The sequence below is a fragment of the Passer montanus genome, unplaced genomic scaffold (genome assembly GCF_014805655.1).
Source record: "Passer montanus isolate IOZ18808 unplaced genomic scaffold, ASM1480565v1 scaffold32, whole genome shotgun sequence".
Taxonomy (NCBI): Eukaryota; Metazoa; Chordata; class Aves; order Passeriformes; family Passeridae; genus Passer; species Passer montanus.
This window is the reverse complement of record NW_024367930.1, coordinates 2,827,753-2,847,447: the sequence shown is the minus strand read 5'-3', so window position 1 is coordinate 2,847,447 and position 19,695 is coordinate 2,827,753. Positions and strand designations below refer to the sequence as shown.

The 19,695-nt window shown below is 41.0% G+C and overlaps 1 protein-coding gene across 6 annotated transcripts in view; it reads right to left on the bottom strand.

The window, feature by feature from the left end:
* Nucleotides 1–652: 652 nt before the first annotated feature.
* Nucleotides 653–19,695, bottom strand: part of HECW1 (HECT, C2 and WW domain containing E3 ubiquitin protein ligase 1) — a 249,286-nt gene continuing 230,243 nt past the window's right edge. For all 6 annotated transcript variants that reach the window (XM_039714992.1, XM_039714993.1, XM_039714991.1 and 3 more), the window contains 6 exons: nt 16,423–16,521; nt 14,891–15,020; nt 10,877–11,023; nt 10,013–10,127; nt 8,568–8,766; nt 653–1,134 (listed from right to left, as the gene is read on the bottom strand). In XM_039714992.1, coding sequence (XP_039570926.1) covers nt 1,023–1,134; nt 8,568–8,766; nt 10,013–10,127; nt 10,877–11,023; nt 14,891–15,020; nt 16,423–16,521 — 802 coding nt within the window. In that variant the 3' untranslated portion in view covers nt 653–1,022. The remainder of the gene's footprint in view (nt 1,135–8,567; nt 8,767–10,012; nt 10,128–10,876; nt 11,024–14,890; nt 15,021–16,422; nt 16,522–19,695) is intronic.

The following is a 19,695-nucleotide window of genomic DNA, read 5'->3' as shown; positions in this document are numbered from 1 at the left end:
AAAACCGCCCCCAGCAACCCACCTAACAGAAAATAAATGGCTTCTGACACAGGGAATGGGATTGTCTAGACTTGTCATTTAGAAAGGAACATTTTAAACATCAGGAAACAAAGATCTGGTAAACAGAACACAAGGGTATTCATAAGAGTAGAACATTCTTCTTACTTCCCCTTTTCCTTGTCATATACAATACTAAGGTAAGGGAGCCTTGTCCTTTATGCTACATAATAAAACATCCTTCTTGAGTGTGCACAACCTTGTGCTTCTTGTGTGGTAAACATTACAATGGAGATGCCCCTCCCGATAGCTCTGAAGTGCAAGTTCTCTCCAGTACTGGCAAGCAACAATCGCAACAATCGCCGTTATTCTTTGCATTGCATTACAGGTTGGTGGGGTTTTTTTTACTTTTTGAAGGTCTTATCTGCACCATGTATCTGGGCCAGTTCCAGCTGATACAACTGATGTGGATCATGAGTTTGTATAGAAAAAATTCAGTTTTGCTCATTGGTGTCTTTCAGATGGACAATACATACAGGGAAAATAGGGATGGATGATGACGTATTTGACCAGCTCCTAGTACTGGATTCAACGATTAAGAAGTAAGATGGGCTATGAATTGATTTAGAAGATATGGGTATATAAAAGCTTGGAATGCTTGATGAAGTTTTTTTTTTATTTTTTAATCAACGTAGGTGGAAGTAAACATTTATTAACATTTGGTCAAGTGTAGTGTAACTTGCATTTGTATTTTCATTGTTATTAATGGAGGTATGTAGAGATATACAGAAACCTTGAGACAGTTGTTTTTCTATTGCATACAGACTAGCAGTCCATTGGAAACAGAGGATGAAAGCATGAAGGTTAGATCATAGAGGGTGGCAGTTCTTCATGCACGGCTTTTTGTTAATCTTGATTTTTGTTTTGTTTTCAAAAATAAAAACATGGGAAACCAAGATCAAATGATGGTGGACAGGAAAGGTGACATCATCAGCCATAAAAACACCAGAAGTGCCTGAACCCCCTTATTCAAGTCCAAAGGTGCTAGTTTCTTCAACAGCTGTCAGCAGCTTTTCATACAGCATAGAATATGAGGGGTAAGGTGGAAGATCCAAACGGTTGAAACATGTGTGTGCCCTGCAAAAAGAAAATATGCTATATGTTAGGCTTAATAGAAAAAACTTGAGAAAATAAGAATTGAGAAAACTAGTATCTACTGAGACTCAAGACATTCAAGTTCACTCAAAACTTTTTAATTCCACCAAAATATGAGTTACTGAAATGTATGTGCACATGCACATGAATATGTTATATAGAAGACACAAGCTAAGTGTCAACATAAGATCTGATATTCCTTCTTCAGACGTTGCAGGGATCTTGTACGGATCTTGATGGAGAAGAATGTTGGAGGTCACTGAGGAGCTGGGGTTTAGGGCCTGATAGAGAATTTCATTACTATAATTTTGGTTGCTTCAAGATTTTTTTTTTTAAATGGCACTCATCTGTACATCCCACATGAGCTGTCAATAAGTTTTGCACCAGTGGACAAACACAATGTGAGGGAATATAGTGACAGAATGGGCTGAGCATGTGTTTGCAGTGAGGCAGGCCTGACTGCTAAAACACCATTCAGGGATCTGCTAACTGAGGAAGGAAGGCTGCTGAAAATATTCAGCAAGTCAGCTGTTGGCCATCTGCTGCAAGTCTGGCCTTTAAAATTATTTATTTGTAGTACCCAAGACAAAAGCAAAATATTCTGTGCAGAGCAAGCTGCAAACTTGATGACCATCTCTTTCCCCAGTTTTACCATTACATTTACCTGACCTTATATTTACATTGGCAGCACTTTAAAAAATGCCATGGAATGGGTTCCATGCGTGCCTTCACCCTATTGCAGCTTTTCTGGCAGCAGCAATTAGACCCAGAGGCAGACAGCACTTCACTGTGGGAGGTGCTGTACAAATGTACAGTGAAGAAACAGCCCCTGCCCCAACAATTCAGCCATTTCAACTGACTGGGAAACTGTACAGCTCATTCAACAAATGGACATGGGAGGGACACACTTTCAGTAAAACTGGTTCAGGTTTTTTTCAGTCAGCTTAGAGTTTTACATGATAGCAATACTTCTATTTCTTCTTGGTCACTGGGATAAATGTGAATTGACAAAACTTTACAAAAGAAAATGTACCCTCAGTGGCTAACAATGTCTGAGCTTCAAGCCCCTGGTATTTTTAGAAGCTATGGAGTTGTTTTACTTTGAGCTCTTCTATCTCAAACTTTAAGTCAATGCTATTTCTCTTACACTGAAGCAGCAGAGCTATCTTGGAGAAAATTACACGAAGCCCTGCTAGTCATCTCTTAGGCCACCCACAAAGTGGGAAAGATGTAATGCTAGTAGATGGGCTGGCCTGAGACTTGTAGATTCAGAGGAGGAGCTTTATCAAGCACCAGTGGTGAATCATTAAAAGCAATCAGGCAACTGAAATAGCCAGAAGCACGTAATCTTCACTGCATTACAGAATTTCAATTAGGAGAGCTTTTACCATCCTTTTCCCCCTTCTGAATGAAGATTTGTTAGCTGGTTAGTCTCAGAAGAGAATACAGTAAACACAGAATTTGTGGAAATGAGCTTGGAATGCCTGCATTAGTGAACATTAATAAAGCCATTATTTAATTCATCTCTTGAAATTAAACATGGCAGCTCATGTGTATTATCCATGAGTATCCCTGCAGTATTTATTGTTTATCTCAACAATCTTTGGCAACATAACTTGTTTCTACAATCCATTGGCAATACCTATCAACCACTGGGAGTTAATTAACAGAAGGATTCTCATAGTCCATTCAGAACATGTTTATCACAGGCAAGACAGCCCCATGCAGAGATAGCCAGTCTTGAGGAGGTCAAGTGCTGGGCTCTAGAACTGGAAGTGGCACAGCCATGGTGGCTCAGGTGTGAGTTCTTCTAAGGTAGTTTTGCAGAACATGACCTCTGTATGGTACTCAATTGTGGCACATTTAACTGTTTGAGACAACAGCATCTCAGCCATTGCTGTTATGCATCCTATTGTGTAGTACAGCCGTATCCATAGCCACTGACTCTGGTGTTTACTTGCTTGCAGACATTTATCTTCACTGATCATTATCCATCTGATTTCACATTGGTTGTGAAACAACCTTGCAATGCTGTTGATTTTTAGTCATACTTGATCTAGCCAAACCCAGAAAAAAGATAAATTCTTTTTCTTACTATGAGATTTACAGATGTGGGCTCTACTATAAAAGGTCTCAAGAAATTTATGGTGGGGAGCAAAGAAAGGAAAAAATATTAACATGTCTACAAACACTGAAAGATTTTGCTAAACAACAATCTTGTGTTCTCCAGCTCAACAACTTCACAGAAAAAATCCTTGCACTTCAAAGAAAGGTCATCAAATTTGAAATGAAAAGAGCATTTCAGAAGCCCTATCCAGGTAAGGTTTACACTTCTACCTACTTATGGTGCAAACCACAATACATTGTTAAGGGCAAAACCTGAGTTCATATTCTGGTTTGTGAAACAAATGTGGATCTACTGCAACTCCAGTGATGCCTGTGAAGCCCACTCAGTCTTCAATAAGGATAATTATGTGCAAAAGTGTCTGGTTTTCATCATATATTGTGTGTGATACTGTAGTACACAAGGCAATTAAAAATCAGTGATAATCAGTGATAATCAGTGATACTTTCCACTGTTGTCTAACTGTGCTCCATCCTCCAAAGGGGTAAATTCCTCCTGAATTATGTTTGCCTCCTACTACTGATTGCAGTGAGAGTGACTACAGTAACCCTGGGAACATTTGCCACACATATTGGGGTGAAAACATCACATCAATAGTGCAAGAAGTAGTCACAGCAAAGAGAAAATATTTCTTCCCTTGATTTAAGCCTCCTACCACATAAGACTGCTGACGTTTGAGAGGGTGTGCAGGGAATGTGAGGTCTGGAATAAGAATTACATTGGTAAGAGCTTTTATGGGAAGGATTCTGGCTTCTCCAGAAGAAAATGCAAGATAAAGTAATGTAAACGAACTCTGACCCTCGTATGCCCTCATCCTCCAGTAAGTTAGGAAGTGAACAGACTACTTAAAATTTCATTCTTCCTGGCAGTCTGTCTTTCTTGCTTAATATAGTTTTGGTGGGCTTGAGCCTTTAATCTTGCTCATTGTTCACAGTACTATGCTATTTCTTTTCTTCTAAGAATTCTTTCTAAAAATTATGAGTATAAGCTTTTAAGATTTTTGCATTCTTCTTTTCTTTGTCACTTCTTTTATTCCCCATAAAGATGAGAATCCAAAGGCAGTAAAATGGGCACAGAACCCCCTGCTATCTTAATTGTAGCTTGAAACTATCTACTAAAGTAAGGCTTACATTGTAACATAAGGATGCCTGCCAGGCAGAAACTGGGCAGTTCTCCTTTTCACCTTGCTTTCGTTAAATGAGCCCACAAACCCCCTTTCATCAATCTGAGAACCCACAAGTAGTAGTTTTTGTTCCTTTTGCCTGTAAGAGGGAACACTTACATGCTGTCTGGGAATCAATGTTAAACAGATGAATGTAGATTTGTAGCTGATACTGCTGTTGTATTGAAAAAAGACGAAAGAGAAGATGGATGGCATATAAAGAAAGGTAAGAGACAGCAAAGTCCATGCACTCAGTCCATTGGTAAAGAAGGAAATTATGAGAATAAAGTTCTTTGTAGTCACATACAATCTTTTTTTAAAAAATTGCTATATGGGATTCTGTGATGATTAAATATTTGATCATCCAACTGAGAAGAACAGAATTCTCTTACAAAAGATGAGATATTTACTAGCACTGGTAATCTGCATCATACATAACACACACTACACTGCTGAATGAAAATCTCTTCTCATGAAAGGGTAGTTGCAGCTCAGCACTGTTGGGAAAAGTGACCTCATTGCATCAAATGTGATTATTTGAATCCCTGGGATACACACTGAGGTCCTTACTTACTTGATATTCAGACATAATCTTGGAGCTGGCAGGAGTTTTTGCCAGGTGAGGAGTGCAACCACAAGGTGTGACAGTGGCATTTGTAAGCACCAAACACTTTTTCCAGTTGAGGATTTAAGAAGACTGAACTGTTGTCTCCTACAGTTACAGTAGAAAGCACTGCTGGTTCTTTGCACAGGTCTGTTTTGGGCCAGGAGTTCTGCTCCCGTGGTACCAAATGAGGCTATGCTATTCCAGGTAGAAAACCAGTGGCTTTTCATTTATGTTTGGTGGGGAACAAAAATCCATTCTTGCAGAACTACTACTAAAACTGATTCCATTTACAAACCTACATGACACAGAAGAGGTGAAGAGCGGATTCCTGCTTCAGAAGAGGCTGTAGCTTCAAAAATTCTCCAACCATCTCTACTCTGGCACCCAGTTAAATGTGTAACGCCTTCATTTTGGCACAAAGCTTTCCATATTATATAGGAAGAGTAAATCTCAAACTTGATGAACAAGTGATTGAACCTGCTATTTTATATGACAAGTTATACCAGTTTGGAAGAACCCATGATGCAGATTTACACTGACAGATCTGCAAAGCTGCCAGTCTCTTTGGAACCTGCTTTAGGGTCATTGTCTGGAGATCTGGGATTAGACCAGCATCTCTGAGCTGTATGGTTCCTCAACTTTCTAACATATGTGATCTTGAAAGTAAATACAGATTGGAAAAATGTGTCCGGCATATGTGCACACTCCAGAAATAAAATAGTGGTGTAATCTTACTCTTCTTAGTCTTAGATGAACATATTACACTACAATTACCCTGTTCATGCAGGGAGCTGGGAGTAATGAACAAATCCTCCAATTTAGAATGAAGTTACTGGATGTTCAACCTTCCTGAAAAAGTCTTGCTTACCCTCAGTGCTTTCAAAAAGCACTCTAAGTGTCATGTATTATGCTTATTCTTTGAAAAGTGTTTCATTTTAGAAATTTACACCCTGCCTTTTTTCTGAGCTTGCCATGTTGCTGTTGCAAGTACAAACAGCACTAACCTATCCAGTTTAGGTGTCAGCACATCTCTGCTCACTGCAAGCAAATGGTAGTTGCGTACTCCATTGCCCAAATGTAAGGGACATTTACCTAACTACCTCAGCCATCTGGAGCAGAAGTAAGGGAACAGAGAATGAGCCATGGACTCTTCTGACAGAGCTAAAAGTTCTCAACACTTTGTACAGCAGTTAAAGTGAAAAGGGAATTTGTTGTGGGTTATTGTAAAGTTAGTTACACTCATGTCAAAGGGCTAAAAGGCTGACAGGATATGACATATGACTTTTTTTAGCCTATAAGTCTTAAGTATGTAAATAAATCTAACTCAACATGGGCAAACCATAATCAGGTATTTAAAATACAAGTTTTAAATAATACTCATTTAGTTGCTTAACTAAGGACATAGGGAACCTCCAGGTTCAGCCTGTGTGTTTTATGCATTTCTTAGCACTGTGTATACTTGGCAGCACCCCATAATTTTACAAAAATGCAGGCAAAAATTCATGGTGATCGAGCTGTGTTTATTTCCCATGAGCAAGTTTTGTTTCTTTTTCCCCTGGCTAAAATGAATGCAGAGCTCTAAGACTTCTAACAAGTGCTACCAACTTTCACCTGGAAAGGAGGCCTCTGTCGGGGAGAGCAAGTCATTCAGAGATCAGCAGACAAACATAAAATCTCGAGGCTAACTGAATCTGAGTCAGAAGTAGTGCCTAGGTTCACAAAGAAAGTTAAACAGAGCAGAAAGGGGCCAATTACCTTTTCAGAACTTGACGGGTCAGGCCAGGGCATTTTCTGTGCATGCACTAAGGTCCACCATCCCCTGTCACCCCTTGGCACCCCAGAAGGAGCTCAAAGAGAGCTCTACAGAAATGCTGCAGGGTCTGTGACTGCTGGTTGCTGACTGTCTGCAGGCAGGAATGTCCTTGGTAAGCTCTGAAACCCTTACATAAAACCTGACTGCAAATATAAATATACTGCAAAAGCAGGATCTGGACTACAAATAGCAAACTGCTGCTCTCAGGCTTTATTTCTTTTACCACATTGCTGGCTGGAGCTCAGATGGCAGGAGTCATCTCACTGACCTTACATGTTTTCATCTCGTTTTAAATCTCAGTGCCCACATCTAGCTTCATGTAGGCTCTAGCTCTCCATACAATCTCCGTAGAGTCCTTATGGTAGATGAACACAAACCAAAATGTACAAGCTGTGACTCAGCTGAGCTATTTCAAAAGTCTGTGTTCAGATGAGATGAACTGTTCCTTGAAAACACTTACTCCCATTTCCTGACTTTAGAGGGAGTCCACATAAGATGTCAGCTCTGAAGGCCTTCTGATGTAGTGCCTTGGCTCCAGTTTCTGCATCTCCAACTGCATAAACATGGGTTTGAGCAGGCTTGGACAGAGAGGGTGACCAGATTTGGACTTTGCCTCTCCAGAGGACTTCAGGCATTTGCTCAAGTCCATGTTTTATGATATGTTTCTGGGCAAACAACATGGAGAGCAAGTGATGAGAAAACTGGACCAGACCCTTTATCAATTGATTGTCTGACTATATCTGCGAGGTCTATGAGGTGAAATTTTTGCTCTGTGCCATAAAAGTGGCTTCTTTTGCAGTGTAGCTGAAAGCAAATGATAAGAGCAAGAAGAAAGCATCCTTTGGAGGGCAAATATATAAAAGGGCCACTGTCACAAAAATATCTCAGAGGCATTGAAATGCTCTGTAATCCTAGTGGGGCAGAGCCTCAGGACATTCAAGAAAAGGTGACTCACTTCAGTAAGGAAGGATGAGTGCTGGTCACCCATAAAGTGGTAAAGCAGAACTCAAAGCTGAAACCATTAGTGGCTGTGCCATCACCCTCTTGGGTGGCCTGAGGCAAGTCTAGCCCCTTGTGCCCCTGCCCCTTTGTTCTGAAAAGGAAGATGACCCCTCCTTTTGCAATCACTGCCAAGTCTGTTGATTCTGAATGACATTATAGCTCATTTGCTCCTAGCTGGCTGACTGAACTAGATGCAACAAATTGGATATTATCACCACATGGTCTGAAGTTCCCTCACTCAGCTTCTTCATTACAAAAAAGTGGAACCATCAGAATAAATGAAGGGATTACACTCAGGTCTCTAGCCAAAACCGAGAGACAGATTTTGGCTTTCATGTCTCTCTGTAAATTCACAAGTATTTTTACTAGCACTTTGGAAGTAAAGGGAAGAGAATCAGTTGACAGGCTCCTGTTGATCTGAATCTGTTCCAGAATCAAAATAAGAGAACCTGTGGAAATCTTAATCTTAACCATTTCCAAAGATTCCAAGTAGTTGGAATTAAGCCTGCAAATCAAAAAGACAGCAAAAGAAAACACTTTTCTGTGCACATAATTACAGAACAACAAACTGATCATTGTTTCTTTGTTGATTTTTTTTTTTTTTAGTTGTCCTTACTGTATTCATTAATTGACAGAGAGATGCAACGAGGTACCAGACCTATGTTTCTAACAGCAATTTTGGTGCAAAGTCCTGGTTGGGACATACCTTGGGAGGGAGGTTATTTTCCCCCACTTCTCTATACAGAAGCGCCGCAGGCCGTTGCTCCCTCGGAGAGCGGCAAAGCCCTCGTACGGCACACTCGACGTTCCCGTGACGAACTGCAGCAATCGCAGCCTCTGCTCGTTGTTAAACCTCTCCACAGCTGCCCAGAACCACCGTATCACTATGTGTCCGTCATGGTAGCCTACACCAAGCAAGAGAAATAAAAATCACTCCCTCCTAACTGAGAAGAGCAACACTGAAAAATGCTCGCATTAGCATGGGGCAGTAGATATCCTACTGGAAAGATCCTGGCCTAACAATGTATCTTGTTCTTCATGAGCAGTAGGTCCCAGCTTCCAATTTGTCCTGGGCTGTGGATACTATAATATCACTCATTTCAGACCCTGAAACTCAAATACCCACTTGAGATTCACTGTTCTCTCACAAATCTCTTGGCAAGAACTGGGGTTACACACATGCGATATTAAAGACCAACAGCAATATGCCACACAGTTTGAGTCTTAACAAGCTAACCATTTCTGGTTCCCAAGTAAATTCTCTTTTGGATTAGAACAGTGTTTGACATATGGAGAGGAGTTTGCTGCCACAAACCCTTCCCTGGCAAACTTCCCACCTGAGGGGCTCCGAGCCTTGGTTTCTGCCAGTGAGAGCCAGCATATACCAGGCTGAATCTGTTTTGAAAGTTAAATAAAAAAATGTAGCAGGAGAATAACACTGGAGAGCAGCTGTGCTTGTGGTAAGCTGCATATTTCAAGGTAACCCAAAGGCTGGGCAGTGACCAGCAAAGACTGAAACCTTGTATTTCAGGGGAGGATATGTGAACCTCAGGAACTTTCCACTTGTGGTACAGAACTGGTGGATTTCACATTTTTGCATCATCCAAGACAGCTGGATAAATCATTCTTTAAAGCAAAACCAGACCAAGCAGCAGACAAGGGAAAAAAAATCCAAGTTGACATAGTTTAGGCTAAGGGGACAGTTAAGCAAGATCTGTAAGTTGTTGAAATGTAATTGGAAACTGTGAAATTCAGCTCCTGATTTTAGCTCCCTACTGAAGCCAGGAGGACTTGTGGAGCTACTTTCTGTGAGGCTTAGAGTTCAGTCACAGTCATCTTAGATGACTTGTAACTTTTAGATCTAATTGTGCAAATCCTTTTCAGTCCTTAATGGTCAAAACTCCTTCTAACTCTGCAGGAATTGAACAGATAAAATCTGGATAGAAATAGCAGAAGCAATTTCAGTAGTATAACACCACAGCACCTGAGATCTTATTTGTTTTTTTATTTCAGGAGTTATTCTTCACAATAACTTCCTGGACAAAATAGGGCATTTTCCCTCAGGAAATACAGAAAGAAAAGATGGAGCATGACTTCCATGTTTTAGACTGAAACAGTCAAGATAGTAGTAAACATGAGCAGGCAGTTTACCTCCACGATATTCTGTGTTGTTCCGCCAGTCATTGAGATCTATTTCTGCAGTGCCAGCTATAACTAGCTCCAGTTCTCTGGCGTCAAAAACAGAGACGAGCCTGGAGTCTACAACCTGGAACAAAAACCACTTGTAAGCACAGTTCAGACCAGAAATGAATCAAAGTCTTATAAACCTATGGTTCTGGTGGCCAGCTCGTTATCCTGACAAAGTTTGAATGTTTGCATTCACATGTTTGTGTATGATTAGGGACGGGCAAGAATAGGTGACTACATGGGTTGGTCAGCAAAGCCACAGGTTTTCACCCAGTTCTTGTAACAGCTCTGCCAGAAAGATGCCCTCAGATCCAAGTCTTCAGCAAAGATAAACTGCAAAATCCAGGGACAGCAATGGAGCAGTATCCAGGAATACCACCAGCAAGCTTGGACTGCACCCATGGACTGACTTTACTGGAAAAAATCCCTGAACACACAGCGTGTTTCATCAGATTCTCATCAAAGTGTACAAATCTTCACAATCTTTCTTTGTCAGGGACCCCTAATCCTAACCCAAAATCACAACATGGTAGAAAAAAATTTGCTAGTGCCTACTTCTCTCCATGTGTGAATGGAAAGCAGTGTTGTTCTTAACTCTTGATCACAAGTAATGCTTTATCACATTCAGAAGACACATTTCTTTCCTTTCTCCTTTAATACTAAACACACTATATCCAAGGTCTCTGTCTGTAGAGATTCAAGAACTCCAATTCCTTGCTGTTTGTGTCTGTTTAGTTGTTCTCTAGGGTACCAATGAAGCATGTAACCAGGGTGCTATTCATTCAGATGAAGGAGGGATGCCTGCAGAAGCATCACTTTGCTACTTACTTCGTAGAAGCCACGGACCAGGGCCTCTGTTTGCTGGACCACTCCTCGTTCCACTCGCCACTTTACCATTCTCTCGATGTACTCTTTTTTGTTCTTTTCTGTCACCGCTGTGTTTGCCCCTCCAGATTTCAACTCTCTCTCTGTCACCTACAGAACAAAGATAAACAATGTTGTAGCATTGTATGGATCATGTTGTGTTTCAAACACAAGATCATCCAAGCAACAGTACAGGAAACAACAGGATGGAGAGGCAGTCACAGTATTGGAATAGCAGACTGCTTTGCCTACTGGAAGGGATATCTACTTGTCTCTTAGGCAACAAGTGTTACCCTTCCCCAAGTGCTAGTAAATGCTACTCAGAAATGCAAACAGCTAAAGAAAGTATCATAAAAAGAATACTCCCAATACACTACCTAAAACAAGACCTGTACAGCAACCTTGCACAGATAGTCACTGTGGGATTCAGACTTTTGTATCAGCCATCCAAACCTGAGAAGAGTTTGTACTGTAAATAACTTTTTCTTATTTTAAGCAAGAGCTGCAGCATTTCTTTGCATTTTAACAGTTAATTTAGTTGGCTTGGGTTACTAAGGCTTGAGATTGAGAAGCAATTTAAGGAATCAGTCTGGATCCTACCCAGCAAACACACACTCCTCCTCCCACGTGACAGAAAATTGTATTTGTCTTTCAATTATTTTCACATTCAATTCAGTTGATTTAAAAGGAAGAATATGTTGCTCTTCTCTTCAGTTTTCTGCTGCTGTAACAACGATGTTCACCACAGACAGTAAATGAACTGTATGAATACATATTCATTACTAGTATGATTTATATTATTCTCTATTTATTAGCCCAACAGACAGCACACAGCATAGGCAGTATTTAGGTCACCTTACTTGAGGGACCTATTGCAATATTATGAATTAAGAAACATTGACTGAGTCATCTAATCAGTAGCTTTGTTGAGAAACAGCAGGAACAAGTAAAGCTGGATGGAAGGAGTTAGGAATTCTTAGCTGGTTCAGGTTAAATTCCCAAACATAAATCATTGCATCACCATCATACAAGCAATGCTGCATTGCCCAGAAAGCAAGGCTCTGGCCCAGCTACCATGCTGTATTCTTCAAGGCTGTGAGGCATTAAGGTATATCTGCCAAACCAAAGACTAAATGTTGTCTAGCTTTAAGCATGACCATAAGTCCAGATGTTCAAAGTCTCCTGCAAGACTTCCCACAAACATCTAGAAAACGGTTGTTTTTTTCAACTTCTCGTTATCTGTGTACATTCAAACACTATAAATTATCTATGACTGGAGGCTAGCAATCGATAGCAATGTGTCCCTGTTTTGGGGTTTTTGTTCCTAGCGGCATTAACTGCAGCTGTGAGCTACAATTGAGAATCAGGTTTCAGAGTAGCAAAGAGACATTTCAACCAATGTAGTTCATTCCTTTTACCTGATGGGAACAATTGCCAGGGCTCAGAGACAGGCTGTATCCAAAAGAGAGCCTGGAAGAACACTTTCTACTGGGTAAAAGCATGAGAAAGTACTTTGTGTCACAAGTAACTGACACATCTCTGTCTTATAAGTGAAATTCTCAAATTGTCATTCAGCCCCCACCAGTAAAAATGTGTAATGCTTGATTTGACACTGTATCACTGCTGTTACAGGAGTGCTCTGGGTTCCAGTACACAAGAAGTTTGGAATTGTCATGTAGTAAATTCTCCTTAAGAAAGTAACAAGACAGGGGATTTGGCCTGAAAGCCTTAGAAGTTCAATACACATCAGAGACGAGACAAGAAAATATGAAAGCAGTAGTGACTGGTCCATAATAAAGTCATTGTGGAAGCAGGACAAAAGGGCTGTAACCATCTACTATACAGCTTCTCAAGGAGACCATATAGTTCTCGTTTTCCTTACACAGCCCTTGAAATCCATCTTCCCAAATATTAGCAGAGCTCCCACTGTGATCTACACTTGCATGTGTACCAAGCAAAGCAATGCTCAGATGGCATTTAAGTGGTTAGATACTCTTGGAATGGAAGAATTTCCAACTAGGATCCATCTGTGAGCATAAAATGTGACTGAAATTTCTTTGTTATTTTTCTGTCAGGACTTAGTAAATTTCAAGAGGAAAATCTTACTTTCACTTAAGACACTTGCATTCTGACGGTTGTAATTCACAGTGAGAACCAACCTTTCCCCCCATCATTAGTTCTAGCAAGTTCAGTGTCCAGTACATAGGAAATAAAGTACTAGACAACAGCATCAAAAACTAGCTTTTAGTGGTCTTTTGCATTTATACCACAGTATCTACAACAGATTGTGATTTTTTCTATTCTCTTTGGAGCCATCTCTTATCTTCCACAACAGACTCCTATGTAACTGTTTTCTCTTTCCTTTGAGGAGAGTATAACAAGTAATTAGTGTGCCAAATGTTACCTTCAGATGCATCAGGGCAACTCAGTTCTTATTTAACTTTGTAGTCTTCCCTTGTAAATACAAACTTGTCTCATCTGCCTTTGTGAATATGTCTGTATGTTTCTGTCTGCCTTTGTGTATTAGTCTCATATAGCCATACCTTCCAGGGAAACCACTGTATTGTGAATTCAATGTCATGCAAACTCAGTTCCAAGTCCATGGAAAACTCCTTTGAGTCTGTGGAAAAACAGTGTTCTTGTTCCTACAGATGCTTCCTACTTTAATTCTTCTGCCCCATCCTTTTCATCTACCCTTAACTCTGCTCATCCTTTGTTACCTTTTGCTATAGTCAGGCTAAATTCAGTTTTTAATATACTCCCTGAAGCCTTGCTTGCTTTCTGTTACTTTAAAGCTCATAGCTGAGCTGGAATTCCTCCCCTCAGAAACTTGTCAAACTCTTGCCTAGCTCACAGAACTACCCTAGCTTCGTGCAAACCCTGTCAAGTGGTGAGAGCCATTCTCTGGATATTCCTGTGGGAACACAGTTTGTGGTGATTGGAAATGGGGCTGCAGCTGAGTCTCACCCCTAAAGGACTACAACAGTGTAGGAGCTGAGAACAGTATTGAAGGCAAAGAAACATGGAATGCTGATGTGCATTGACCAATCACAAAAGGGTAGTGAGGGCACACAGGTGTGATGCATGTAAGATGAAGGGTATAAAAGATCATATTCCATCTGATTTCTCTACTCCTTTTGACACTTGTATCTGTTCCTTACAAGGTATCTCCATCCCCTGAGCTTCTACAGTGCTTGGTGAGCTTGGTTCTTCAGCCTCTTTAGTTTTCAGTATGTCCCTGGAGATCCTTAATCATGGTCTGAATATTGTTTTTATTCTCTTCAAGGCTTCGCAGAGACAGTTATAATCCAACATGGTTTGCAACACCGAAGTGCACCAGGGCTTCAGTGCAACCCAAAGAATCACACAGGAGACATTTATTCTGTTTGCCAGACTGCTCTTAGGCCAGTGTTGCACTCTACCTAAGGCTGTAGTGATCAGCCAGGTTACAGAGAACTGTCTGACTAAGATAGAGCTGAGCTGCAGAAAGCACAATAAATAGATGTACATACCAAGCTGTTAAGTAGGGGCAAGGTAAGTAAGAGACACAGAATCTAACAGGGAGATATATTAGACAAAGTAATGGTAAGGATTGCCAAGTCCTGCAGCACCTGTCAAATGTTTTTTATCCCTCCTAACCCACCCTTTAAGTCACATCAGATTTAGGTTACATTGCTTGCATTCACCAAATGCCACATCTGTGTGAACTACACCCTGGAGAGAAGAGTTGCACTCCAGAGAATTCCTCATGCTCATCAGTGTGTGGCTCAACAGGCCCGTAGGGGGGCTGGTATTGTATATTATACACCCTAAGAATAAACATCTGCCTTGGAACAGGTGGCTTGAAAGAAACAGAACGTAGGAGAAGAAAATGTTATTGAAAGGCTAAAGGATCTGCTCTGACAGAAAGATGTTCATCACGCTCAACTTTGTCAGCTTCAAATTTGCTTTTCAGATGTTTTGCATAGCTATGCTCACCTGTCCAAACACCTCCTCGTTCACTGTGAAGGTTAGATCCAGGATATCTGTGATATTGTTATCCTTCATCCACTGCAAGCTCTGATGGAACTCTTCATCCAGGTACTCTAAGTCACTTAAATCACATGGCCTGATTGCAAGACAAGAAAAAAATATATGATCCTGTGACTACTGTCAGGACTACTAAGTGTGTCAACAAATTTACTGAAGATCCAACATAAAACTGAAGTAAATTTAGTTTTGTTAACATCAAAGACTGTTTCACAGACCCTTTTGAAGCAGTTATGCAACTGTTTGCTTTGCATAGCTGGGCTCAAGGCCAAATCTGTTGGCTGCCTGCATTATTTGCTGTCAAAAGACCTGGGGCTTGATTTTACGTGGATCTTCAGGATGCCCTGCACTTCATAGCACGTGTTCCTTTAGCCCCACCATACTGCTTCCATTATCTATAATCTATTAGATGATAGATAATAGATAATGCTTCCATTATCTATAATCTATCATCTGCCAGGTGAGCACACAGATCTGATACAGGGCAGACCAGGCAGCCTAAATTTCTGCTAATAAGGAGCCATCCCTGTCTGCTGAAAGGACAGATTTGTTATGAGCAGCCTGGTTTCTAATTCCCTAAAGGGGCAATAAGGATGCAGGGAGAACCCTAGGTTTCAGCCTAGTTTCAGACTAGATCAGGTACAATATAGATATGAGTGTTTGTACCTCAGCAAAAATAATAGTTTAAAAAACCCAACAAAGAACAACATGATAAAGAACTTAAAGGACTGTTAAGACAGGTATCTTTGCTGATTTGGAATCATCTTAGTTGATGAACTGTTTAAGCTAATCTTTATTAGCTCTTTAGCATTCAGTAGCAGTCTTGAGTTAATATTTATGGCTATTTTGTTGTTGCAAAAATTTTGTGTACCTTGTTTTACTTCAGTCTGTTAATTAAAGAGGGACTGTCAATCCAAATTAACCTTATAAACTTCAAATTGAAAGTAATGTATTTTTGGTAGCTTAAGCTTACTAAAATAAAGACAGGAGAAGACCAAAAAAAACATTCCCTGGTTATATCTACATGAACATTCTTAATTAACCCAAGTTATGTTTCAGAATGAAAAGCTACTCCACCAGTGAGGCACGATAAATGATGTATTTTTGCTTAACATAACCCCCTTTTTCCATTATTATTTTGTTTCATTCCATCAAGGATGTTTTTCAGTCTTCCACCTGGTTGAATCTTCATAACTTTTCACCAGTAGTAGACTCTGGAGTTATGTGTCAGAACTTTCCGATGTGTGTTTCTAAATGTCATACTTATTTATTTTTGTCAACATAATATTTATGAATGGCAAATTCTTGGAGAAAGCAAAGAAAAATTAAAAAGTGTTCATTTTCTATTGCAGACCAACAAACCAACAGCAGAAAGAACGTGAAGGTCAGTGCACTCGAAGTGACCCCCTGAGGGTGTGTGCAGTCTCTGCAGGACTCCCTGTGGGATCGCTGCTTGTGCATGGTTGTGTGGTTGTACTCACAGCCTTAGCAGCGCTTTGTAGAACGGCCTTGTGAAGAAAGCATCCAGAAGGTACTGATGAATGAGAGCAAGGCCAAGAATACGACCGCTGAACCTGAACCTGTGAAATAAAAATGCAGAGTTAATGAAGTGTAACTCAAGATTTCCAGTATAGAATTTCTGAATTAGTTTTTCACATTTATTCCCTGATTTTATTTTTTTTTCTGAGCAGATACTTAATGCCACTCCTCCCATGTCTGACCAATGGATCTCCTTGATGCACCTCCTCCTCTACCCATACCTGCAGCTGGCATGCTATGTGCTCTCCTGTGCCACAGCAATGAACACTCACTTTCTGTGACCTCTTGTTCAATGTTCTGATATAGACTGACTACATCCAACACAGTATTTGGCAATGGAAATACTGAAATGCTCCACCTCAGCAGAAAAAATGCTATCTCAAAAGAGCTGCAAAGGATGTTTGGAGACTCAGTACATCCAGTTTCTGACTAGCTACAACCCTGTTGAGGTGGGGCTTTAAAGTATTTTAAAAGGGTAGTGACTTGACTTGATAGGGGAAAAATGAAGTTCAAGTAAGCTAACTGTTGTGACCAAGGACACATTAACATCAGCATCTAAAGCTCAGGCACACTGTTCCAGACCACTTTCTTAATTTTGCTGCTCAGCTGCTTTCAGTATTTACACACTCCTGTGTTTGTTTCTAAGAACAACCACCCCCAGTCCCATTACAAGTACACTCAGTGCACTGCCCATTATAATCCGTGACTTGTGATGGTAAACTGCTAAATTTTTCTTCCTATGATTTCTTCTATGACTTAATATTTTTTCATCAAACCTGCTTTTAAATCAATCATGAGACAGAAAACTACAAAACTGGTGTGAGTCCAGGTGAGTTTGATTTTTGTAAGAACAATCCCCAACAGCCATTCAAAACTTGTTTATATGTAAGAAAGGAAAAAATCCATCGCCCCAAATATGAGCACTCCAAGTCTGAGCTGGCTGGTAACACAGAAAAGTTTTACTGCACAAAAGATGAGAAACATATCAAAAAGTGTAGAAACCATTCCTGCCACTTACAGGAATCAGTGCACAGACCTCTCCTGCACATGAATGAAACACGAGTCTGATTGTAATAAATGTGGCAAAGAATATCTGTTCAATCAACTCTGTGCTCATGGGACAGAACAACAAGTGCTTAGTATGTCAAATGGGGCACAAAAGAGCCTGCTGTGGGCCCAATTAGCATTTACACCACCACAGGAGCTGCCTCCAGGTCCCCTGAATCTGAGAAAGGTGCTTATGATATGCAGCTGAGTGGCCACAGAAGAATGATTATATTACCCCCTTACAGCTGTTTCCACAGCAGCAACAAAGGGCAGCTGTTGGGTCTAGTTAGGGCCTGCTTCACTTCACTTGTGCTCCAGTGCAGTGCTTCCAGCAAAAGGCAAGGAAATGAGGGGGAGCTGATACAATGAAAGCACAGTGGAAGCCAGACAGCTCAAATCCCAGAAATGCTGAGCCTGTAATCTGTCAGTTTTATAGCACCTTTAGGATCCATAATCAGGTCAGTTTGTCCTAAACAACGCATGTCAGCTTTTCTGGTTTTGTTTTTCACCCCCATTCATCCCAGTGCATTTTGAAAGTGAGCACTGAATGCAAATGCTGGGGGTGTTCCTCACCACAGTGCTTACCCCACAGCTACTCCGCTGTAGGGGACTGGGCAGGCAGGAGCCACCGGGAATAAAGCTGAAAGTGAACTGCCAGGAAAGATTTGGGAATGTGGCTTCTCCTAAGAAACTGCATGATGTGTGAACAGGGTTCCTCTTCTCCTTGCTGCTTGTTTCGCTTCTGCATGGCTTTGAGGGCATTCCTGCAAAGTGCACCTACACCAAGGTGTTTACAGCTAGGGGCACATGTTACAGGGGCGGTAATGGAGAGTCTGATTTGAATCAGTGCCTTGTGGCAGAACTGCATCAAACCATCCCAAAGCCATGGGCAGCATTTCTGTGTGAAAGGTCCAAGCCTGGTGCACCAGCCTAAGAACAGGTGGGATAAATGAGACGAAATTAGCAAAATGTTGTCACTGCTGGTGCCTATTAATACAATGGATAAAAAAGCTGTGTAGACCCTATTCCCTGGCAGCTCTGTATCTCCCCAGAAAAATATGGTGCTGTGTGGTCAAGGCATGTCAGCTCCCCAGCTCATAGACCCTTCTGCCCCTGCATAGAGCTTTGGTATCTCGGCAGAGACTTGCTATACTTATACTCTCTTCTGAAGAATGGTGTAGCAGAAGGTTCTCTGGCCTCTTGTCCGTTCTGGACAGGGCCTGGGACCAGACATAACACTTCTCTGGTCCAGCACTGAGAAACATTGACCACGGTAAACCAGCAGATACCTATCAACAGGAGGCATTTGCTGTCTTTCTCAGGGGACAAACATACAATTTATCTGTGTGTGGCTCCATTCAGTTCATCAAGCTACCACTACACTCAGACAAGCATAGCAGTCCCACTTAAAATGTATCAAAACTTACAAAAAAGCAAGAAGAAACAAATTGCGCTCCTTAAAAAAGCCAGTTAAAACAAAGCCAGACTCTTGTGTTTATTTCTTCCTAAAAGATTTAGAGCACGTAAGATTTAGAGGTGGGTAAAACAGTCCTTTCAGAACAAAACAAGTTTTCTTGACAGAATAAGCAGCACAAAGGTAAATCCTGGCTCGAGGGCACATACCTTCCTTAAGCCTGAATTACATTTATCTTTCCAAGGAAGTGTAAAATACTTGTTTGGTTTCTTTCTAGCAGAAAAGCTAGTTTGGGAGAGGTGGGGAATGCAGGGTCTTGCTCTGGCCTTTTCTTTCAACACCCTTCCCTTTTGGAGACAATGATTGAGTCTGAGTAATGTGCTCCAGAGAGAGGGTAAGTGCAGGAGGGAGTTAATGAACAGGAAATGGTGGAACGAGAGACAGAATTAATGAGCAGTGGAGCTGCTCTGGTTTGACTGCCTATTGACACTGTTCGTCCACTCAAAAAGGACATTGTGTGCACCTGTTTTCTGGCTTTTAACAGCACTACTTTTTGACCCATTTGCAGAAATTTCCACTCTACCCAGCTAATTCCTTTTCCTTCTGGAGGCTTCAGGTGCCCCTGAAGCAGCCACAACAGCCCATTGCAAAATAACAGGCTCACTCCCCTCGATGGAACTGTGAATACTTATCTGTGTGCTCAGGGAGAGACAAATCCATACGCTGTAGCAGCAACTAGGCAATAAATATTCCT